Source organism: Syngnathus typhle, linkage group LG2 (genome assembly GCF_033458585.1).
Source record: "Syngnathus typhle isolate RoL2023-S1 ecotype Sweden linkage group LG2, RoL_Styp_1.0, whole genome shotgun sequence".
Lineage (NCBI taxonomy): Eukaryota > Metazoa > Chordata > Actinopteri > Syngnathiformes > Syngnathidae > Syngnathus > Syngnathus typhle.
The window spans coordinates 21,102,823-21,128,443 of record NC_083739.1 but is presented as its reverse complement, the minus strand read 5'-3'; the positions used below and the strand labels follow the sequence as shown (position 1 = coordinate 21,128,443).

At 41.7% G+C, this 25,621-nt stretch overlaps 1 protein-coding gene across 1 annotated transcript; it reads left to right on the top strand.

Annotated features, from left to right (window-relative positions):
- The first annotated feature begins 742 nt into the window (after positions 1-742).
- Positions 743-23,998, top strand: phactr3a (phosphatase and actin regulator 3a). Its single transcript, XM_061272444.1, has 12 exons — positions 743-845; positions 14,621-14,785; positions 14,917-15,084; positions 15,412-15,633; positions 16,299-16,527; positions 16,745-16,998; positions 17,269-17,422; positions 22,128-22,183; positions 22,716-22,777; positions 22,888-23,028; positions 23,107-23,183; positions 23,533-23,998. The coding sequence occupies exons 1-12, from the start codon at positions 743-745 to the stop codon at positions 23,546-23,548; spliced, it is 1,647 nt and encodes a 548-aa protein (XP_061128428.1). The 3' UTR covers positions 23,549-23,998.
- Positions 23,999-25,621: the final 1,623 nt, after the last annotated feature.

Genomic DNA, 25,621 nt, shown 5'->3' with positions numbered 1-25,621 from the left:
AGCCAATGGATCTGCGCCTCGAAGGTGTCACATGACCCGCGATCGCACGCGCTTTGTTTCGCTCAAATATTTACTTTATTGCAACACTACCGTTTGATGTGGTTCAATAAAGTAACATTGATAGCAGTTTTCTTAAAATATTGAGACCTGTCTCCATACAGCTATGGATTAACCGATTAACTGGTTTTATGATTTGTTATTAAAAGCAAATGTTTAATAACAAATCATAAAACTTAAGCTTGCTGCGTTTGACTATTATTATTATTATTGTTATTATTGTTATTATTATTATTAGTAGTAGTAGTAGTAGTATTTAATGTTTAGATGGCCAACAGGTTTTTCGATCATCATACGAGTGTCAAATTGCAGACCGTTAGATTGGGTAATTCTTTGCAACCCAGCACGTGATAATAACACATCAAATATAACATAACATGGCAAAGCACTATTTACTAGTAGCGTGCGTTTGCGTGTTGATGGACAGGGACGGACCCGGGGCACATCATTCACCCTCTCCTGCAGGCGCACATGCGCGCACATACGCACGCGCACGCGCACGCATACACACACACGCATGCACATCCACGTTTCTTTTGGCCGGCCATGGATCCCTCGACACTCCAAGCCGCTGTTGTCAGGGCGAATTAATAGCCCGCTCCCTCGCTGTTTTGCTGCTCCCGACCTTGCCCGCCTCCGGCTTGGCTTCTTAATATTTGATCCAGGATTCCTGTGCTGTCCACCCATGGCCACATCGGATGGAATAGACGGCTGTCTGCAGCGAGGCAGATCTCAAAGTGACCCGAATATACTCACCGAACCGGGGATCGATTTGGCTCACTGCACAGGTAAGGTAACTGCATCGTTCTGCGGATATATTTATCTATAGCATAAATGGCGTTGTTGTTATTTCCCTTCCGTAAAATGCCTTCTTCATATTGGGGTAAATACCGCCGATGACCCCACCCCCCGCGCATTGGATGTTGACTGAACCCAAATATAAAAATTAATTTACCACATCAGTGGCCGCACTGCTCCCTGCACAATTAATTAAGCAAGCTGATGGTTGTAAAGACGCCTGTGGCATCAGCAAGTGTGTCACAATGCACACGTTTGCATGCATGTTGCTCATTCGGTGCAACACTCATCAATATGAACAATGCTGCCAGTTGTTGCCCTATGTTGTGAGCCAGCATTGTCCACCGAGGGAACATAGGTTCTAGTTTGTCTTTTTTTTGTTGCAGGCGTTGCATTTGCACAAACTCATCTTGACATGCAAGTCAGTCTCATTAAGCCTGTGACACCACCCTTGTCTCCCTGCATACTGAGCCCCTCACTGTTATGATGAATATCACGTGATGCCATCCGTGGAAGCATAGAATGCCCCTGATTCACCACAGCCATCACTTTGCAGATCCATTGACACGGCAGGTGTGCTTTTCAACATGGAGTCTCGGTGTTAGTCATCCTTGTGCATGTTGGTCTTTAATGACAGCAGCCGCAGCTTGATGAGGTGCAACTAAGTTTACAGTTTACTCTAAATGCTCATTATTCTCAAATGTATTTGGGGAAAAGCCTGTATTTTTTTATTTGTATTTTTTTTTTTACATAAGAGGCTATTTGTAGTTGCATTGTGTGTGTGGGCTTGCTTCAAGTCAGTCCTCCCTCCCACACGTAAAGAGTTTTACGCACACGACAATGGATGCTCCACTAAATGATGCAGACAGAAAAAGCATGACTTTTCCTTTTCACCTGTTCACTAATGAGCCCAGCTATTGACTCTAGGAAATTCCTACCTGTCTTCTCCTCTCATCCTCCCCAACGCTGGGTTTAAATGGACCTTGGCTGCATCCGTACCCACTTTTGGACGGTCTAATTCACACGTTGGTAGATGTGTTAATGTCACACTGAGTGCTTGACGCAACCTGAGTAAACAACACCAACTCCCCAGCAGATCCTCCACGCTAACAAGGGCCAAAGTCATCAGAGAGAATGCCCACACACATAATGGTGACACTTGTGCAAAGTATGCCAAAGTTGTACAGTACCACCCAAGTACACTACGTAAATGACACACAGCCAGTAAGTACAGTCAGTGTGCAGCTGCAATGACAGCGTCTGGTCTGTTGACCCAATGCACACACAATGGGACAACCCCCTCTGCATGAGGCTCATCACCAAGCTAGCATCTGGGGCACCAGTCTTTGCCAAAGGATTACTTTAACACCCCTCAACACAGTTGTGGTCTTCGTGGCTGCAAAGGCGTACACTGTCTGTGACATTGTCTTTATCTCTATACTATTTCTCTCTGTGGTCTGTCTGTCTGTCTGTCTGTCTGTCTGTCTGTCTGTCTGTCTGTCTGTCTGTATGTCTGTATGAATGTATGAATGTATGAATGTATGTATGTATGTATGTATGTATGTATGTATGTATGTATGTATGTATGTATGTATGTATGTATGTATGTATGTATGTATGTATGTATGTATGTATGTATGTATGTATGTATGTATGTATGTATGTATGTATGTATGTATGTATGTATGTATGTATGTATGTATGTATGTATGTATGTATGTATGTATGTATGTATGTATGTATGTATGTATGTATGTCTATCTTCCACATCACTCAGTCCATTTATTTATATTGTAAACATCCATCCATCCAGTTTCAACACGGTTTATCCTGTTGAAGATGTTGTGACCTGCATATTGATGTCAGCAAGTCATTTTAAGCACTTAACTTTGATCCATAATTTGGAAAATAACAGTAATGTGTTAATAATGTGGGAGCTGAAAAATAGTATCACTTTGTGAAACCATATTAATTTGGCCAAATTTAGACATAGGAGGTTTCTGCCGACAGCGCTGATATTTACAAATGTTTTCTGAACTTATTTACTTATTGCATCAGTGCAGAGCTGCAGTGTTACTATATAACCTCATTATTTCATCAGTAACCATTTTTTTTATTGAGTTCATGTGCAATCTGAATTATCCATCCATCCATTTTCTGTACCACTTAGTCCCCACGGGGGTCGCGGGCGTGCTGGAGCCTATCCCAGCCGTCATCGAGCAGTAGGCGGGGGACACCCTGAACCGGTTGCCAGCCAATCGCAGGGCACACAGAGACAAACAACCATTTGCACTCACACTCACACCTAGGGACAATCTGGAGTCTTCAATCGGCCTACCAAGCATGTTTTTGGGATGTGGGAGCAAACCGGAGTGCCCGGAGAAAACCCACGCGGGCCCGGGGAGAACATGCAAACTCCACACAGGGAGGGCCGGAGGTGGAATCGAACCCGCACCCTCCTAACTGTGAGGCCGACGTGCTACCCAGTGCGCCACCGAGCCGCCCAATCTGAATTAAGTGAGTTTATTTTTGGGGCGTAAATAACACTTTTTTAAGGAACGTGCATATTAGCTATTTAATATTTACACATACATCACTTAGTATATGTATATCACTTGTCCGAGAAACCTAACCATAGAAATGACTTTGGGTAAGAGGCAGAGTACGCTCTCGACTAGTAAAAATCCAATCACAGGACACATAGTGTATGAACAAAAACACTTTCACATACACTTATGAACAACCTAACATGTGCTTTTGGAATACGGGAGGAGAGGAAGCCAGAGTGAAAACACACAAAAAGACAAGAAGAACATGTAAATTACACACAGGAAGTTCAAACCCAAAACCGTGCTGCCAAGACTAGTAAATAACAACTACAGTACATTATTTTTCAGTCGTGTGTCAAATTAAAATTATGAAGATGATGCTTGATGAAATGATGTGTCTGACAAAAGCAACAGTCCTTAAAAGAAAAAGACAGGACACAATTCCTGTGTGGTATTACCATCATAATAATGTCATTCAGTGTGGCAAGTAGCAGCATTAAAAGAATAAAAGGAATGTGAAGTTCCTTGTAAATATACAGTCGGTTAGGCAACTTTGGTAGTGAAATTTTAATCTGTGAAAGTATAGCTCTCGCATGAAATCTGATTAAATACTATTAAAACTAATGACTGCAGAAATGATGACGAGATCAATGAGCATTTCCTACCTAGGTATGTAGGTAGGTAGTTTTCGCTTTTAGTAAACGCTGTCATGAGCCAGCCCGTCATGCACCTGCACCTACGTGACGCTCAGGCTAATTATGTTCTCACTTCCGATTTTCTGTCGCAGAGCATCTCTTCACCCCAGTCACTCATTAGTCATGGTCAGCTTTAAGGGAGCGTGCTTCAGTCACAACCACTTGTTGGTTGAATCATAGTCACTATAAAGCTATTCATCTGTCCTACGGTGATGCACATCTCCACAGAGCCCTTGAAGAAACACTCAGTCAAGTCAAGTGGTAGATCTGAGCCGCTTCCTGGACCATCATGAAACTTTGCAACTTCTATTAAACATTTCATGATAGTAGTTTTGACTGTCTGAAAAGAGACTTGTAAAAATATTGCACTTTTTTAGAGAACGTGTTTCAGAGTTTTATATGGATGACAACTTGATGGTTTATAGTCATGTTCATTTTTTTGGGCAATATTGCAATTTTCCTGTGCAAAAGCTATTATTCATGTAAATGAGACATACTAAACACTATTTTCATGTGTGGATGACAACATAGGTGGCCAATCCCCAAAGCAGTTTAGATTTGCATCTACAAAAGCTGTTGTAAATAGCAACCATGCAGTATAAAACGTTAATATTTTTGAAATGCTCTCTTTTGTTGTGTGCTGTGTACTCCGCTGTTATGATATCGTTTTCTCAAGTTTCTGATATAGTATGTGTTAGCTCAGGGTGTAACTCGAACCCTGAAAGTGATGTTTCATTTTCTGCTTGTAGACAGTCAACATGACATAAAGAAATTGAACAACATCTACATAGACCCTACCTCTGCAGTCTAGCAACTCCCCCAAGCAGCAACTACTAACTCCAACACTGAACAAGTGAAACTGGGGCTCAGAGCATCTTTTTCATCTTTTTGTCCTCATTAAGATCTTGGTAAGGCCGGAACTTAAATTGGGCTTGAACATCTATGCATAAGCCATGACTATATACTATTCTGTTTGGCATAACACACTCCACACTCCTTCACCCCGACTTCAAATCAGGAAGCGGAACCTGGAAAGAAGGAAAGGGCGAAGGTGAATATTTTTGAGGTGATTTAGAGCTGTGTTGCACAACTACATGGTGCAGCTATGTGACAAATTATACAATCATCATATACATATGGTCATGAGCACTGCTGAAAAAAGGCGTATCGAATGATGACCTAATTCTTGTGCACAGTACAATATATGTATATTGCCTTGCATCCTGCAGTTGTCACGCATACCGTATCATAACAAGGCCTGCAGGATGCAAAGTGACAGCAGTGCAAGATTCCTGCTGGAGGGAAGGGCAGCTGGCAGAAGAGGCGGAGAGACAACCTAGAGCGAGCTTAATTGGGTAAACCAAAATAGATGCTGCCAAAAACAGCTGTTTATGGCACCAAAGCTGCATTTACACAACAGGTTCCAATAAAACCCCACTTCTTTCATCCATGTGACCCACAGGCAAATCATTTCAGTTTTTTATTCCTTCTTGCTCTTTACTTCTGTAATTCAAATCTTAATAATTCCTGCTATCCCTCCCTGCTAGTATGTGATGTCATTGCATTGTCAAAGTGACACTGAGTGGCTCCTCAATTACTGAATAAGGATAACCTGCATCTGGATAACTTCTCGAGTCCCGCTTGCCGGAGCTCAGCTACTCAAGAAAACAGCTGAAAGACGAGAGCAACAAAAGCCTCAAGTGACTCGTCTGCTTCCACCGATGAGACGCATTTCCGTGTCTGCGGCATGTGTTGCAGCGGCTGTTGTTTTTGTCCTTACACCTGCATGTTTGTCTGCATGTTTGCGAGCGTGCGTGACGGAGGCTTGTACTGATGCAAAAGGAAACTGGCAGCTCTTTGTAGGGAAGAAAAAGCACAGCGCAGGAAGACAAAAGGAAGATCAAAACAAATCCCCATAAAACTAATGTAGGCTAATGGCATTTGGCAGAGTGCAACAATGTTAAACTGAGTTCAGGAAGTTGAACGCATGAAGAGTTATAGCTTAACCCTGTGCGGGCAGTGAAATTTCAGGGTTGTGCAGACAGTATCTTTGGCGTTAAGTGGGTAAAAGCAAGACAGAAAGACATGGACAAGGGTTTGGCTGGAGGAGAGGGAATTTGCACAAGGAGAGAAAGACATGAGGACGTGGCCGTTTTATTGAAAGACAGCCAAAGCTTCCCTAATTGCTGAGTAGCCATGACAGTCTGAAGGGTGCACCACAGATAGCATTGTCTTTTGACGTGTCATTTAGAAAATGCTTCAACAAGCACTAGTATATTTAGAAGTCAAGCAATAACATTATATAATTGTTATTACGTGTTTTTACTTCGCAGGAAATTATTGTTTGAAATGTTTGAATGACAAATTAGGGCCAAATGACACAAAACCCAAAGGGTGAGGAGGTATGTTTAGTCGGTCGGTCAGTGAGTAGGTAACTATGCAGATGATGTTGGTCAGTAAGTTGGCCGTGAGAAAATGAAATGACAATAAGTGAGTGGTAGGAAATGGAGACGGGCACTTACAGTATGTCTACCACAGACTCATTGAGCTTCTCTGGCAATGCCTCTCAGGAGATGCTAAATTAAATACAAGGATGAATCAGATAGTACCAGGAGGAATACGGTACATTCATGAGGAGGATATGAATTAAAGTGTTGCTGGCAAGAAGGCAAAGACAGTACTCACAAATGTGTACTATTTTACCAATTTCCACAAAGGAATATTAATATAGTAGTTATGACAAGTAAAGGGAAAACGTGCAAATAAACCCACAATCAAAACTCTGTACATTCACTCAATGCTTGTTGACTGTTATCAGTGCTAATGCTGCAATTGCAGTATCACAGAACTTCAACTTTGTCATGATGGGGAATGTACAGGAAGATGAAGAAAACATGCAGAAGTTTTAGTTGACGGTTCGGCCCCTATTTTGATGGACTGGGGCGCTCATCTTAAGAAATGGCGTAACTTCATGCCAGCGCAAGTCTGGTTTTCATGTTTGGGGCCGTGTTTCGCTCATCATGAAGCAGCCTCGCCCCGAGGCACCAGATAATCCGGTAACAGAAATAGTCCGTGCTTGCCATAAAATCGGCCACATCGTCATTTTCGTGCAGGAGCAATGTCTTAGTTTAGTTTGCCATGTTTATGAACTTGGTAGATGCACTTCGCCTTTCTGGGCGTTTCTGCCTTGCCCACCAGTGTATCTACAAATTTGGTTACAAAGAGTAGACTCTGGCTTGGAAAAGTGTACTTCCATTCTACATTATGCTATCATCGCAAATTCAAACAAAATGTCAAAAGAAAAAAAATGAAAATAGGGCCCTTTATCGTTAGTCCGATAATCTCACTCTGATTATTATACTTGTTATACTTTCTGAAAAAAATGTAGATTTTCTATAGCACTTGTCCACATTAGGTGATATACAGTGAGTGGTGTGTGGTTCAGCACCAAGGACAGTGTCAGTCAGTGATTAGAACGCCCTAAGGCAGCACACACACAAACTCTCAGTGAAATGTATTGTATTTGACCCACACAAAAAGCAAAAGCAACAAGTTCAATGTCTGATGATTGAACGTTTTCTTCTGCCCTTCTTCCATTTCTCAGATGACTCAGGCCACCTGAGGCTAATCCTGCAAATTGTATTTTAGATTCCCCCCCCCTTAACATGCAGTGTTTGTCGAACAAGTCCCTGATGGTGCAGTGGTTCATTCGCTTGAAATCTGTGTAGGCGGTCCCACTTGGTGACAGTGTGAATGATTGTATGTCTGCATCCACCCCTGTGATTGACTGGCAACCAGTCTTTTGCCACAAGATAGAATAGACTCCACCTTCCTGTGATCCTGACTAGAATATGCAGTATAAAAAAATGGATGAATGCTACAGTGTGTTGGGTTTAGGGATACCATTTTGAACAGCAATTAATAGTCAGTGAGCTCTATTTAATTTACTTTTCATGGAAATATATTCACATCTCTGCCATTTAAAACTTGTCTCAATGGTAAGGATGTCTGCCTCGCAATGGGGTCTCACCCAAGTTTATGAATTACAGTCTATGACAGTATATTTTTGTACGTATACATATTTTTGTCTAGCTAAGGTCATACTGTATACATATTGACACGATCCTTTTTTAGCAGTAACAGTCAGCAAATTTGTGTGGTGTGCTTAAGTATTACATGCCATGCTTATTATACAGATGAATGAAAACTACATGCTGTGCATCATACATGGGCTGGTATTATGGCCATGAAAAATTACATCCAAGACACTTGCTGTAGCTCAACTTGCCATGTCTGTGGCATCTAATGTACCAATTTGAGTTTGGTATGTGAAATAGATATGCTGAATATTCGTGTGTGAGATTCCCACCAGCTGCAAATCGAGTTTTTACATTTGTGTTGAATAAATTTCAATTGGCCACACTTGTGTTTCTGCACGTACACTTGTGAGGATCCAAGATGGAAACGTATCTTTGATGTGATTCATTGCGAACAGAGGCTTTCCTGCTTGGACAGAGTAATGTGCTCTAAAATCAAAATGCTGTCATTGTGGAGACCCGTGTACTCAAGGCACTGGAATGCTCTTTTCGATGGAGTCTTTACATGCCCAAAATTTTATTTATTAACCTGAATTAATGGACAGTAAATAGCATGAATTAATGATATTATTAGCATTTACCAGATAAGCCTCACTTTTCTCCTTTGCATCCTCCTTAATCAAGGAGGATTTTCATAAGACCCCCTTCAAAGCACATCACACTGCTTCTTCATTGACTTACAAGCACTGGGTTGAGGTAAGACCACTGTACCGCTGAACCACGCTGCCACGACTCCTTCCGCAAGACACGTTCTTCCCGTGACTGTGCTCCAGTGCACTTGTGTGTGCTTGGTTTGAAGGACCTTGATCTTAACTTCCATTACTGTTGGGGTGAACAAAAACAGAGACTGTGAGGTGCTCTCTCTTTCATATCATCTGAGCTCATAAATGGTCAAAATGTTTAGACACATTCCAAAATATTGGAAAAATCTTCTGGGACGATTGCAAAGGGTGTAAAGTGCTTGATAATATATTGCCATCTAAGTGGATTAAAAATAGTGGCAGGCAGAATGAATGTGTCTGAATGTTTTGCAAAGAGGACCAGGTTTGGCGAGGTGAGATTGTGGGGGGGCTGACCATTCAGTTTTGGGTTGCTTCAGTTATTCACGGTGTTTGTTACCAGGCACCTTGTCATAGTTTGCATGTTTTGTCTGGCAGTGGCACTTATATTGAATCCCTAGAAAACAGCCTGTGTCTTATCAATTCGTCAAAGTATTTCAGTAAAAAAAAATAATGCCAATTTCTACTTTCCTTTTCTTCACGACAGCCTCCATTTTTTAAATGGACTGAAAAGGCCCACACAAGGGTCACGCAGCAAGGTTGTCACTCTGACACCTAACACAACTATGAAAGTTGCGTGTTCAGAGACACAAGGTTTGTTTGGAGCATATTTATTTCTCAAAGCACCCGAAGGCATTGCTATCTTCTGGTGAAACATAAAATGACTTTTCTTTCCTACGTTTTCAGTTATTATTTTGTGGATCTGATGGCAGGACTGAGTCTTTCACACCTTTAGTCAAAGATAGCCAATCTTTTTTTTTTTTCTAGTGTGTGAAATGCAGAGGCGTGTCTGCAGCGACACACGCACATGTTCCATGTGTCTCCAGTTATTTGTAGCACTACCATTTTTCCTCTAGCTTAATGATATGTAAGATATTTGTGCATGATCTATTCGAAAGCTAGAGAATTACAATAATACCCACGCAAGAGCGTTAGGTAAATTCAGAGTGTGGTCTGATATCTGAGTTGAAAGTCACAAAGAAACTGGAAGCTATCTACTTGACTTTAAGGTGCCGGTCAGTATACACCCACCACTTATCACCTGGCAATCACAGGACCAACACATGCTGTGGAGCACAAGTGTCAAACCTCAGCCCTCCAGGGTCACTATAATAGATGTTTTAGATGTTTTAGATATTGGCCTCCTGCAACACTTCTTAATTAAATGAATCTCTTCAGGAGTCTGATCACAACCCTGGTGTGTTGGTGAAGAGAAACATCTCAAACATGCAGGTTAGTGGCCCTCAAGGACTGGCGTTTGACACCTGTGTTGCAGAGGCAACCATTCACACACATACATTCACACATACTGAAGTCTTCAGTGAACCAGTGGAGCTGAGACCCACGTAAATACAATCATAAATCTGATTCCTGAATATACATCCACCATAGGTTCTTTCACATTGGCACTTTGCATACAGGGGATGCAGTTTTATTCCACTTGGTGCACAAGTTGCTTGAGGCTGTTCGTATAGATGTGAGAGGAGAAACAATGAAGTCTATATTGACCAGTAGGAGAGCTGCGGGATCATAGATGTCACATTCTAAGTGTACAAAAAGCGGAAAGAAAAGAAAAAAGAAAAAGAAGCTACATTGGGAATTCATGAAATATAAAGTATGAAAATATAAAACCGAGTGAGTTGTTATGAGGCTGCAAAAATGACTATTTATGACCAATTAGTGCTCAAAAAGAAAGTCTATTATGACCAATTACTGCAAAGATATTTAAAAAAATTATGGCTACTTGGATTGTTATTAAAGAATTTATTAAAATCCTCATAATAGAAATGTTTTTTCTATTGTTTACCTGAATTTGGCCAGAGAAATTGGATCCCTGTCTCCCTGGATGGATGGATGTTGTTCTACATCTGACGAGTAACACATACAGAAAAATCAGTTGAACTCTCTCCTGTCCCATTTCATCACTTCAGTTTAGTTTTTAGTGCCGAAGATTCTTGCTCTTGCACCCCCCCACAGGTGTACCATCACAAAAAGTCCAACAGCGCCGATATTTCATTTTAAATTATAAAGCTCTTGCGGTTTACAGAAAGAAAACTGTTTGTTTTGCGTTTTTGTAGGTGTACAGCTCTAGCAATTTATATGGTTTCACAGTTATAACTGCCTCCCTGGGGGCAACTATGACTATGATATGGCACAGATTGGAAACACACCTGCTCTAAGGTGCAAAAAAAAAGGCTCTACTTGACTTGGTGGAGGACACCCAGAGAGCACAACAGCTCCACAAGCTTTATTGCAATCTTTCATCAGTCTATTTTACAACAAATAAATGTTCATAGTTCCAAACTAACAATTAAAAAACATCAGTTCTCATTGAATTGTCATATTGTTGCTTCAGAGCGGCTTTTCCTCATTACAGAGTCCTCACTGTCATGAGTAACATATGGTAACTAACAAGGGCCTCTGGCCTTGCCTATCGGCTCCTGGCCTCACTGATATTATTTCTCACTCTTGATGCCAGTGGTCTGCACAGTGCAGAGGAACTGCACACTTGCATTGTAAATGATCTGAGACAGCCCTCCCCAAACATGGGGCCATACAGTATGTCTGGTTTATATCGGATAGAACCATGATGCATTGCTACATCGGTATCTATAGGATAGTATTAGAATTGTATAGTCTGATAGCGACCAATCATTTTCTCGCCATTTCCAAGCAGTTAGTATCATCTATGAGAAGAAATCCAACAAAATTCATACTACTGATTACAAATCCTTTTTTTTCCCGAATTTGTCAACAAAATGGCTTTTCTATTATTCGGTGCTGCTTCATGAACTATTCACGTGCGATCTACTACTGTTATATTATTTATTGTTGTTTTACAAGATGATCTTGAGTCCTTTGAATTTAAAAATGTGTGATATTATTGTTATTATTATGATTATTATTGTTATTATTATTATTATGATTATCATTATTATTGTGTATATTTTTCTGGGATAAAACAGCTAAGATGTCACTAGACAAGTGACTTTTTTAACTGATGTCTTTCTGGTATGGATTACTGAATAAATGGTTTCAAAATTGCCATAAAAAAAAGTGTGCATGTTTGATCGCACATTCATTCCACAGAGAACCCTAACCCAAAACAAAGCATGAAACCTGCATCAAGATTACAGTATATTACTTCGTAACAGAATTTCAATCAAAATCATCTCAGCTTTTCTGTTAATGACTCACTTGACAACCAAGACTGATCACAGTCTTTTTGTCGCGCAAACTGTTTTCATTTCATGTCGCTGGAGCCCGTCTGCTCCTTACTAACTTCCTGCTAGTCATTTTGTGTGGCCGGGCCCATGAGGCAGAAAGGCCACGGACAGATGGCAGCACAGTTGTAAAGCCAGGGGGCAAATGAGGAGGCGAGCTAGCGTTGTAGTGAGTAAGGAAGGAGGTGTCCACTCATGGAGACAATATACAATATATGTATGTGTACCGTAAAGCCAGAAATTATTCATACCCCAGGGGTCTGTGTGCATTGCTAGTCATGAGATCTAATGTTCTCAAAGGTGCTGACGAGCTGTTTAAGTGGGGCGTGGCGGCTAGTGGCTCACGCAGCATCTGCTGTGTTAAATTTCTCACCATGCAAAATTATTATATTAATGACTTAATTTCATTCACAAATCTTTTTGTTGTTACGTATTTCACTGCTCTGAAGCTGCCTAATATGCAGCTTGTAATATGTTGTTTGTTGTTCATGATTTATGTTATACTGCCGGCATTTTAGCAAGCTGACTGTTCATACAAAGAATGACTAAGTCCAGTTTTCTCAAGCGGATTAATTAAATGGGCGTTTCATTGCCACATGGTGCCTGGTCATGCTATACTGAAAGCGCATTTCATTAGTTCCTCATCGGGGGGAGAAAAGAAATCTCCATGTGCTTGCATGTGTTTACACGTAATTCCCATGTTCCCCTGTCATTTTCTGTGAACAAAACCCTGCTCTACAAAAGAAGGGCTTGGTATGCATTACGAAGGGCTGCTTCCTGATTGGACGAGCCCACATTCTCTGGCCATCTCTTCCGGATAGCAACAGCCCCCCTTCCTCCTTCTAACTGGAACCCCCCTTCTAAACACCCTCTTCCACCCCTCTTCCCGCCTTCAAAAGGAAGCACGTATCTCCTCCTCCATGTGGCTTCTTTCCCCGCCTTCAAAAGGAAGCACGTATCTCATCCTCCATGTGGCTTCTCTCCTCGTCCACCATCCTTTCCCACAATGCACTTGATGCCCAGCCACTGTCGTTAGATGTGGCAGTATTTGTGTGCGTGTGTGTGTGCGTCTGTGCACGAGTGTGTGTGTGTTTGTGTTGAGGGGGGCTCTCCCCCTCTCCTTCTAAGCTGACTCGCTCAATCCCACCAGCACCCACTGCTGCAGCAGCATCTGGATGTGGTCGTCATGGCAACAGTAGTGGGTCTGACCCCACCCCCTCTCCCCTTTCCACATACACATAGATACAGACAACGCTCCTACCCCTCCTCCCATTTGCTCCTCCTCTTTTTTTGCACTCTTTGGTGCATTTCCCTTCAACATTGACCTGGATCCAGTTAGCGGCGCCACCCGTCTTGAGGTACGCAAGCAAGATAAAGACATGAGTGACATGGGCATGCTGTGTGACCTTTTGTGGGTCACTTCTCAAGCTCACTTGAACAAAAATCCCCTCCAACCTCAGTCGTTCTTGTTCTTCCGTCACGCTGTCCGCTGTCCTTACATTCACCCACACCTTTCAAACAACATGTTGTCAATGTGAAGACACAAAAGACACACAAAAAAAAACTTCACAAGGGGCCCACCCCATCCTCCTTGACTGTACGTCACACTCCAATCACAAATCGTCCTCCCATCAGTTGAATATTTGAAAAAAGAAATCAGCCCCCACCCATCTTGCTGTTATGCTTATTTCCATTTTTACTTCATTTTCATACTTCCTGGTATTTGTTATTGTGAGAATTCCAAGTTGCTTTAATGTTGGAGAAGGGCTTTGTGTGCACAATAAGAATGGAAGCACAAAACAAATTACGGCACAGTAATTTGAGTGTCCCTATGCTTTCATATTTCATAGTTTTCATAGTTTTTCAATTTCGGATATCTTTGCTGTGAAATTCTTTGTTTTTCAATCATTTTTAATTTCCCTGAAATAGGGCTCAGTGTGACTTTGTTGTTCTACACCACTGCAAGTTATAACTATAACGACCTTACTGTTTGTTGCATTATTATGTTTATGATTGTTTCTATTATTTTTAATTATTATTATTATTACAATTAAACATGGGCTACTGCATTGTTCTGATACTCAGGGTTTGAATCACTCCTCTGGCTTTCCTATTTAAATTGTCCATTGAATGGTTGTTTGTCTACATGTGCCCTGTGATTGGTTGGCGGACAGTCCAGGGTGTAACCCACTATGTCTGATAGAATATGCTCCAGTTCGGCCGCAACCAAATCAGAATAAGCAGTTAAGACAAAGGATGATTGGATGTATAATTTTTATACTAGAAGCAGTTGTGTGGAAATCCATTTGTGATGCTGTTTTGTCATTTGATGTCATTAAATGTTTTTAAAGGTCACCGTAGGCCCTTTAAAAGCGTGAATTCCATTAAACACCCTAACCCTGGCATACATCTTATAATCAGTAGATGTGCTGGACCAGCAGAGGGTGCTAAGGACCGGCTGCCTGGTGACCGGAGTCCACACTCCCCCCATCAGGCGGAATAGTAAGCTGGCCACACTGGGCCGCATCTTCAAGCCCTGGAAGTGGAGGAAAAAGAAAAATGAAAAGCTAAAACAGAGTTCCACAGGTACGCAACAGGGGACTGCTATTACTTTGTTTAAGAGTCAGGAAAAAAAGAAGTAGACGGGATTCAGGAAATACACACTCAAACACATTACTGATATGATCACCTCCTGTCCTGCTTGTCTCCATTAACAGATGTAGCATTATCCAGCGGCCTTCTCTACCACGACCCAAACTGCTCCGGTCAGGGCTGCTGTTCAGATGGAACACTCCTGCTTGGCAGTTTTGGGGGACCTTTGAACTCAAACCTCACGGTCAGCAGTGTGGAATACCTTGGACCAGAGGAGGAGCATCCCCTTCCAGGTAGAAAGGTCCCTCCCTGTCATTACAATTACATTTGTAATGTGTATAATACCAAATAAAAGTACAAATATGAATTAAAAAAGGTTTTAAAAATTAAAAAAAGAATATAAAAATACATGTTAATTCATGCATGTTTTAAGTCCAACTGTGCTCACCCTTTAAACTACTAAGGACAAGCAGTATAGAAAATAGATTAATGTTTTTTTTACTTTTCGGCCACCCAATTCACCAGTTTAAAAACACAACATCACCACAACACATTACACTAAACACTAAAGGGCAAAAATAACTGTACGAACCATTTCTCCCCCATTATCCATCTTCAAGTGGTCAGCCCCCTCCAGGACTGCGAGCGTCTGCAGGAAGCTGTAAATGCAGCACTTAAAGATGAGGACTTGGACCAAGGGGCACATCCTGTGGGAGAGTTAGCCGAAGGCCTGCAGGATGTCAGAGAGCGAATGGAAGACAGACCGGAGGAGGAGATTGCTTCAGGAACATCTCCTCCACAAGTACCTCCAAAACCTTTGCCGCAGCTTATCACTGGAGACAGTGAGTGTTAAGATACATATTTTGGACACTGTCATACTTAACTTGATGGGGCACTTTTATTACTCCATGTTTGCATGGCTGCATTAGCTTGTTTTTTAGGAACTTGAAAGTCCTGATCTCAAAGTGCATTTCAAATTTTGGGGGATAAGCTTAAACAAACAGTGAAGAAAGATCCTTTGGAAAGTCTTCTGGAAAGCTCGCAAACTGTTATGGCTTCTAGGTGCACGCTTAAAAATGGCAGGTTTAAAAACAACCCACTTTTGGTTAAAAATTGCACAAATTTGACCCAAATCCCTTTTTTGTTTTACCTTAAACAACCCATTTTTGTATATTCAAAACAACCTCAAGATTCTATTTTTTTTTTTACAATATACGTATGTGTCCAATCTTTAACCCAGTAGCTTTAAGAACGTGCACTTTGATTGTGTGTGTGTGTGTGTGTGTGTGTGTGTGTGTGTGTGTGTGTGTGTGTGTGTGTGTGTGTGTGTGCATGCGTGCGTGCGTGTGTAAGGAGGGGGTAGGGGTGGAGTAGGGGTTGAAATGGCCAGCTGACCCAATAATTATGTCCAGATAAGCCAACATTTGATTTGAATTGTTCATATAATAATAAAAACATGCATGGATGGAGTGATGGATGACTGGATAATAAATATTTTCTTTCTCAGATTCAGGCCCTGCATCACTCCCTCTTCACCACCCAAACTCTTACCACCCGAAAGAGCCTCCACACAGGCCCACGGAGAGTCTGGTGCCCATCACTCTTCCCCTAAGAGGGCCCCTGTCCAACTCCTCAGGGTCACCTCACCTTGGCAATATGATTCACCCACCTATGCCCCCTAGTTGTATTATGGAGGAACTCCAAAGAGCATTCGCCACCAAGAACAGACAGGAGAGGTGAGCCTGCACACGTCAACTTAAAAACAAATTCAGAGATCACGGGGAACATGCAGACTATTTCAGGTCGAATGTCTAACTTTGTATTTGGTATGTAACAAGTCGCTATTTGCAACCCGCTTTGGGATGAGTCGTTTGTTTTTTAAATCCAGATCTCCTGGCAGTGTCATGACCTTTTGGTTGACATTTCTCTTCCCGTGGTTGTTTTTCCATGCAGTGTGCATGAAGGGTGTGAGCAGGGCTCATCTCCCCCGCGGCTGTGGTGCTCCGATGGACGCCTTTCTCGTTCTTGCAGCTCAGAGAACCAACACACATCTTCTCTGACAAGTATGTGCGTTGGAGGTGGCAGCTCCGACTGGCCCAAGAAGGAGGCGGAGGAGAATAAGGAGAATGTGCGGCTGGACCAGTGCTTCTCCAACGCATCAGGCCTCCCCACTGACCTGGATGGTTGGAACGACTCTGTCATCTCTGGTGGGTTATGTGATTTGCTGTAGTCCCAGATGTTGAAAAACCACTACTCAAGCCCAAAGAGATCTCCACAGAGCGTGAACATTCTTTTTATGTTGACTGTTGAGTGTTTTGAGGCAACTGGTGGCTTTTAACCACATCAAAAACCCCAAACACAGTATGTACAGTAAGGCTCAAAGTTTGCAGGTCTTGTCCTAATTCATGCACAATCTTACTTGTACGAAACGCAAAAGATGGGCACACAGATTCTTTTTAATTTATTATTTTCTGCAGGCACACTTCCTCGCAGGTTGAGAAAGGAGCTACTGGCTGTCAAACTACGGAACCGGCCCACCAAGCAAGAGCTGGAGGACCGGAACATCTTCCCAGCGAGGAGCGACCAGGAGCGCCAAGAAATACGGCAGCAGATTGAAATGAAACTAGCTAAGTAAGCAATTTACTTGAAATTATTGATGATGGCAAGTTAGACCTGTAACAAACATTGATAGTTGTAATGCTGCTTCTGTTTTTGTTGTTGTTGCTTGTTCGGCAACTTAGTCGTGCACCATGGCGGATGTTGTAGCGGGCGTATACTATGCCTCGGATGTGTCAGATATTATGTGATTTTAGTCGAGGGTGACAGAAAGAAAAGAGAATAGTGAAGAACAGTACAGTTCTCATGAAGTATTTATTTAGTATTTATTAATATTAATTCAACTTGTGAACCGCTTCTCCTCACGAGGGTCGTGGGCATGCTGGAGCCAATCCCAGCTGACATTGGGCGGTAAACGGGAGACACCCCAAATTGGTCGCCATGAAATTGCAGGGCACACATACAAACAAATATTCACTCTCACAATAACATCTAATAATAATCAAACCCTGCACCTCTAAAATGTGAGGCGGATGTTCTCAGTGTTCAACCGAGAGGGCAGTCCAGGGAGATGAAGTAATCACGAGCGCTTTGTATAGCAATTAGAACGGGGCCCCACACCAAATGACTAAATCTAATAGGCACGCCTCTCGAGAGACAGGCTAGTTGGGACTCAACATTGGTACACTTGCACGTTTTGTTGGATGTTTCCTGAGCTATGTAGTATTTGAATGAATGGATTGATGGATGGACGGGCGGACAGATGGACGGATGGAATAGAAGTCAAGGAAAAATTAAGCAGCTTTATTTATATTGCGTATTTCATACACAAGGTAACTCAATATGCTTTTTGTAATTAAAAGTACATTTAAAACAATTTACAAACAAAAGAACGAAAGACATTTAAAAACAGAGTAAAGAAATAAATAGTAGCGCATTAAAATTACAAAAAGAATTTATAGTGCAAGAAAAAGCCTGGAAATTCGATTGTACAAATGGCTACAAGACCTCAATCGTATCAATCAATGAGCATAGTAGTATAAGAAAAAACATTAGTTTTCAACCTGGATTTAAAAGTATTCTCTTACTCAGAAAGAAGCACGACACTATCATAGTAGTGCCTTAGTGTTGTGCTTCTTAGTACTGAGTTCTGAGTTTGCCACTGACTATTCCCAATTTCCCAATGACAAAAATGTTATGTTCTTTTCAGGCAGTTTTTTTTTGGGTTGTTGTTGAAAAATCATTGACGTGAATACTGGACACTGAACAAACGATTATATGAGCGAGCAATCCGTCTCAGCAACAGGCACAGACAGAGCGTGCTTCCAGGAAACCTCTTTGTTCAAGATCCACTGACTCACATTAGCGAGTGCCTGCATGCTGCGCTAAAAATAGAATAGTTTGTTTTTTCAAACACGGCCAAGGAACGCAATGTTCAAATTGAATAACAGCGCTGATAATTGCGAATCTGCCACATCACGACCCTGGTTCTTTAGCATTCGCATAACAAACTCGAGGCACGCCGCTGAATGCATTGCATAAGCAAACATAACTTACAAGTAAGCACAAAGAGGCTCCCGCATTTGCTGGAGCAACAATGTTGCACCTTGTCTCAGAGAATACTGTTGCTACCCTATGGATTCTTAGATCTGTGAGACTCATCTACATTTTAGTCAAAGAAAATGTCTTTTCTGACTTGCTTTCAAACATCCTACATAAAGACAGAAGCTTTCATATGGGAGGATGCAGGATGAGTGATTTTTAATGCACTTGTAGCAAGCACGGCAGTGAGACAGTTATGTAAAGGCTCATTCCAGACAGTAGCTGTTGCAGGCTGCTTTTGAATTCATGAACTTTTTTTGTGCTCCGTTCTGATGCACGACTCGGGCTTTTTGGTTTTGCATAGTGCTTTTGTGCTAGTCCAAAAACATAACTGCAACAATCCATCTATGAAAACTGTAATCAGTACAGTCAACGGATCCATCTGTTGGTTTGGTTGGTTGTTTGTTTTCACTCCTTGTCTTGGCGGGGTTGCAGGTGAGCTGGAGTCTATCCCAGCTGAAGAAGTGGGACACACCTCGGAATAATCAGGACACATGAAGACAAACCACCATTTACACATATTCACACCAAAGAGGGGTAGATCATATATTTTTAATGGGGAGATTTACCAAATAAATCTCAGTGTTAACATTCTCCACTGTCAGCACAAAGCCATTAGCCCTGGCAACATATAGCTGACGAGCGGTCGAAATAGGGGTTCTTATTACAGTTCATTTGCTCTGTCCAACACAGTCCATGAAATACATCTGTGGATTTGGCAGCAAATATATCACAGCTTTATTCCCAGCTCGTTATTCTTATCCGTCCGTGTAAGACCACGAAGACCTGCTGCATTATTTGCTGCACATCCAGCAAAAAAATGCTATCAGGCCTCATGGTAACGGTGATGAAACTCTGTCCACACGAGTACACTTGATTGATGACCTTTCTATTTTTAGAGAGTCCCGCCTCGTGACTATGCTGCAGTCACACTTGGCTTTTTCTATTCTTAGCTTCACTTCGCTCAATAATGAATAATGAGTAGGAGTCATAGAAAAGAGACGTGAGGGAGCACTTAAAACGCGAATAAAGCATATGCAGTGTGCGGTGAACCTGAGAAATAAGATAGACATAAAGGAGCCAGATTTCATCCCTCCTATCTCCAGCATATTTTCATTCTACAACTATATAGCGTACCCTAAGAAGCCATTTTTATCAGCACATGCACAGTTTAAAATATCTGCACTTAATAAATTTCATTTTGGTAAATTTGTCAATGCATTTCTAAAAGATCGACTATCATAACGTAACAATATATACTTTATTTTTTCTTCACTGCTTAGGGCTTTCTTGGGCCCAAAAAAATATTATTCAAGGACAGCACCAAACTACTGAATAAAAAAATAGACACAGTTCAATATCGTTGCGAGCATCATCTCTGACTTATTATCCTCACAATGTTACAAGGTGGTTGTTTCATTGGGCAGAATCTAACGTTAAATGTCTCACATTTCATCACAAACGATCCTAAATAAAGGGAAGAGTGAGTGTCTGACTCATAAGATGTGTGAGACCAAAAAATAGGCCTTGTTTGATTTTAACAATGTACTACCTAATAAGCCTCAACACTAGAAAAAAACTTGTTTTTTTTCTTTGTTCTAAAAATAGCATCATACCAGCAGCTCTGTGTGTAACAGAGAATTCCCCTTCAGTTTGTTGCTAGGGAGAACATGAGGATTGCTACGAAACGACCATTATCTGAGACAGAGACTGTAGTTGCCTAGCAACTCAGAGGATGGTCATGTGCGTTTATTTCAAATGTAATAAAGCAGTAGAGGAGTGTTTTTGAAGGAATAATTGTTGTTTTTTTCCATTCCGATGGCACATGACAGTAAAACATTTCAGCTGAAAATTAAAAGAAAACATTTCAACGTTCTTATACACATGGTGGACCTGAACTGCTGTTTAAGTGTATTAGGAGACATTTAAATACCCTCTAGTTGTGTTTCCTATGAACCACAAAGGCTGGCAGCTCATGCTATTTTCGGATGCAAAGTCAAGCACGTGTTAATTAACAGAGACTGCTTGCTATATGGGTCTGCATTCCTTACATAATGCAAAACACATCTCCAATCAGCTTCATCTACTGTGACTAGAGATGACAAATACAACAACATACACGTACAGAAATGAAAAGTGTAATTGATAGAAAGAAAGAATCAGTGACTTGTTTCTTCGGGTTCTATAAAATTGGGGTAACAATACCTAAAATGTTAAGTTAATTTTAGGTCACCTCACTATTTTGGTTATGTCACTCAATTGTGAAACAGATGGTCGAAAAGGTAAATACATTGTGTTCCAGCTTGATATTGCCCAGGTCACAAGTACAAAGCGTCAACTTGGAACAAGGGATGAAGGGAGTCCCACAACAAAAGTTTCCTACTACTCCGTACTTTGAACCCTTTGTGGTCGACTTCAGCTATGTAGTGTGGACCGCATTTATTATTCATATCACATATTAATAGTTCGCAAGCTCATGTAGGGTATTCTGGGTAACATACCTTTTCTGGAGGCCTTGCTGCCGAGGGCACCTGACAGGCTGATAAAGGAACAATTCAATGAGTGTCCACCAGTTTCTAAAAGAATCTAGAATTCGAATAACGTAATCAAAATGCATTCTCATTTCATTCATTAAGACAGTTACTAGAATTTAAAAGAGTTAATTCAATAGATTTGCTTTTAAACATATTGATTGATATGTATCTTTTGATACCGAAATATTAATCTGGGCACTTCAAATGTAAAAGGCAATCCCTTGGATGTGCCGCTAGTACAGTACACATCAGGAGATCGGGGATGCCGTGAGTAGGAGCCCGCTAAGCCCTGCCCAGTACTCATTACGCATGCAGTAACCAGGGAGACTGAGGCAGAGCCACGCGGGCAGCCCATCACGACTCACTTGAAAAGCTCATGTAGTAGAGTGCTCGAGCTCGTAGAGCACCGTAGTGCACAGGCTAGACATGAGGAGTCTTGGCGTCCCTGAATAGTCCAGCAAAACAAGTGCAGGGCAGCATTTGAGGATTCCAGATGTTCGGAACGCCTCTTCCCAAGTATCACAGCCGGGGTTCGGATGCAAGATGGAGACATAGGCAAAGTGGCAGAAGTACAAAGAAGACAGGGCCATGACTGTTGGACAGTGGACAATGGTTCAAAACGTGGTTTTGGTGTTTCTGCGCAGGAGGCTGAGCCAGAGACCCAACGTGGAGGAGCTGGAGAGTCGGAACATTTTGAAACGTAAGGTCATGCTATTCATTTATACAGAGTAAATGACTGCTGGAGGGGGAAATACTGCACAACACAATACATTAATAATAACAGTGTTACATTATGCAAGGGCCTTTGCTGTAAACCTCTTGAGTGTGAGGACAACTGTGTTTTTTTTTTTTTCTTCATCATTCGAATGTGTTTGTTTTGTTGGGACCAGAGAAAATCTTTTCAATTGAATACAATAGACTAAAACATGCCATTTAGAAACATAATATAAACAAACAAGCCACAAACATTGCGTATAATCTCTGGTCAAAAAGGGATGGTTGAATGGATGCTGTTTTTATTTTTGTTTTACATAATGTATTGTATTTTAAAAAATATATCACAAAATACCCAATACCTACAAATGCACCAAAACCATATAACAAATCTTGAAGACGTACAATTGATCAGATTTTCTTTGGTCCAAACTCTTGTTAAAATCTGTGTAGCAGTTTTTGCATGAGTCTGCTTGCTAACAACAGCAATGAAAATCTTGTCTTTTTTCCCCTTCCAGAGAGAAACGACCAGACAGAACAAGAGGAGAGGAGAGAGATCAAACAGAGGCTTAACAGAAAGGTTCACATTCTTTTTCTTTCTTTTTTTCTTCAAAATATGAATGCCTCTACTTGTTTGTATCAATTGAAATGGCGACAATATACGTAGGTTTCATTTCTCATGTGTTGCAGCTCAACCAGCGGCCCACAGTCGACGAACTTCGTGACAGAAAGATTCTGATCCGCTTCAGTGACTATGTGGAAGTGGCCAAAGCTCAGGACTATGACAGGAGGGCGGACAAGCCCTGGACGAGGCTCTCGGCAGCAGACAAGGTACCACTATGGTTCCATGTTCAGCAGTTCAGCAGAAAGGCCTGTAGCACATTGCTTTGTTTTTTCCTCTTCTCGCAGGCTGCCATCCGTAAAGAGCTGAATGAGTTCAAAAGCACTGAAATGGAAGTACACGCATCCAGCAAACACCTTACGAGGTTTGTGTTTTGAAGCGCACTCATACTGTATATGGGAGCAGCTATTCTGGGAAGCAGCATGCTCAATTTAGCTCCTCCATGTTCATCCAAGGAGGGCCATAGGAGCTAAAAATAGATGGAGATTCCTCAGTTAGGGACACTTGGGAGGAAATAATAGAATGCCAATGTATCCTTGGCTAAGCTTGTTTGAGTTTGAAACCAGAGCCCTGCATTGTGACAATGACCCAGAGGAAGGTTGGAAGTAATGATACACTAAGTCAAAATAGACACCTACGTACATCTGATTAACAGCAGCAATCTTAGAAGGCTATGACCACTTACATTCATCTCCTCACATTTGTCTCCCTAGGTTCCACCGGCCATGAGAGCCTGGGGTTTCTTCTGTGAAGAAATGTTCTGAATGTGCTCAGTGTCGACAGGCCTGGAGCCTTTTCCGTCTTCAGCGAGTCTTACTAGGTTTCTTCCTGCTTGGACAGGAGATAATGTTCATGGCTTCGTGCGCAGAAGGCCGCTGGACTTTCAAGGTGGCAGCGGGCTGGACTGTATTATGGAGCCTCTGATTCCCAGGATGAGAACAAACGAGGATAAATCTGTTTTGTTACCGAGTCAATGTTGTTTTTTTTGTACCATTTCATGAACATGACAAGACATCTAGTGAGAGGATGTGCATGTGACCACCTTTTCTTAACTGCTGAATAACATTTCACTTGACTGGGTGGATTTGATATTCACTGTACATAAAGTATGTCAACATCAATGAAAAGAAAACCACCTTTGTAACAAGACATTAAAATACAGTCTTTTCTAAAAACAAAGGCTCTTTTACTTTGTCAAATCTGTGACCCAAGTGTAGGGATGCAAGGAAGTGGGGACAGAGTTCATTCAAAAAACATTTAAGAAAAAGGCAAACAAAACTACTGGTCATTAAAAAAAAAAAAAAACAGGTGATGAGCACATGAGGCTTCATTGGGTTTTGAGGCTTTCCAACCAAGCCGTTTGCAAATAGATTCATTTCTCGAGGCGTCATGTGCACACAAACCCCTCTGCTGGTCAACAGGAGCAATGCACTGCGTTTGTCAGCAAAATGCACCACTCCCAGGAGAGCTGACCTCAATGTCGTGTTGCTATCAATGCAGTGGCATGTGACAGCCAGATAGGTATCCATGTTAATGGATGTCCACATGTCCGATGTTAGGCTAACTGCAGTTACATTCTGTAACAGAGGTTTAGCCTCTTGTTTCCCCTCAACTATAGCCTTCACAGCCTAACAGGGGAAAAAAAAGGAAATAGTGCTTGGGTTTTTTTTGTACATAAAACTACCTTCACACTTTGTGACCGAACGCACCTTCCTTGTGGGGATTACATAGGTTGGATCTAATTTAGAAACAAAATTTCTAAATCCCTGATCCTCCACAATGCTGAAAGGCTGTGTGTCTCCAACAATCATGGAGACCAATCCGATCCAGCTCCTGGTCACTGGAAGAAAAAAGAAAAGAAAAAAGAAATCTATGAATACTAGTTCTGTGAAAGTTGTGGTTGATATACCAATATTGTAACAAAATTGGAAGTGGATAATTATAATAGCATTTCAATAAGACTTACCATGGGATGATGCACATCTGTTGGCCTGTGTATCTGTATACAAGGCACGTAAATGCCTCAGCATAGATGAGGTGTTATTGTACCCAAACTCCTTTGCACAGTTCTCTTTGGAAAAGAATGCAATATATTGATTGATTGATACTACATAAATGCAAACCTAGATGAAAAGAACACTTACCTTATTTGGGGAAATGAGATAAAAATGTTGCCACACTGGGGAATGTTTGCTTCTTCTTGAAGGCTCCATGGAAACAGTTCGTTTGCAAAGAATCTCAGACTGTGGCACAGAAATTCAAACTGCGCGGGCAAGACAGGGGACACGTCGCCGCTTTTATGTCAACCAATCACAGCAGCCGTCGAGCCAACAAAGCCTAGTCTGTCATTGATGACGTCACCACTCCGGAATGCCTCGATACTCGTTCCACTAAGCACTTCCTGGATTACGCGATACATGTGCCGAAGCATCGGCCCCCCACATCCCAACACTAGAAACAGATGACAAGGTATCAAAATAACCACTAGCAAAACAGACTTGGGCAGCAGATACAAGGCATGACACATATTACCACACACGACACTGGACAATGACCCAATGGCAACTGACCAGAAAGCAGGAACTAAATACAGACAAACTGACAAGACAAAAAGGAACACCCGAACAAGACAAGTGGCCGAGGGAGCTGATTGGAAGACGCAAGGCGGTGGGGCTAACAGGACAAGGTGGAAACAATAGCCTAATAAGACAGACATTGAAACAAAGAAATAAACAAAGGAAACATGGCATTCATCAACAGGAACTAGGAAACAAGGCAGAGTCTAAATCAAAACTAATTGGA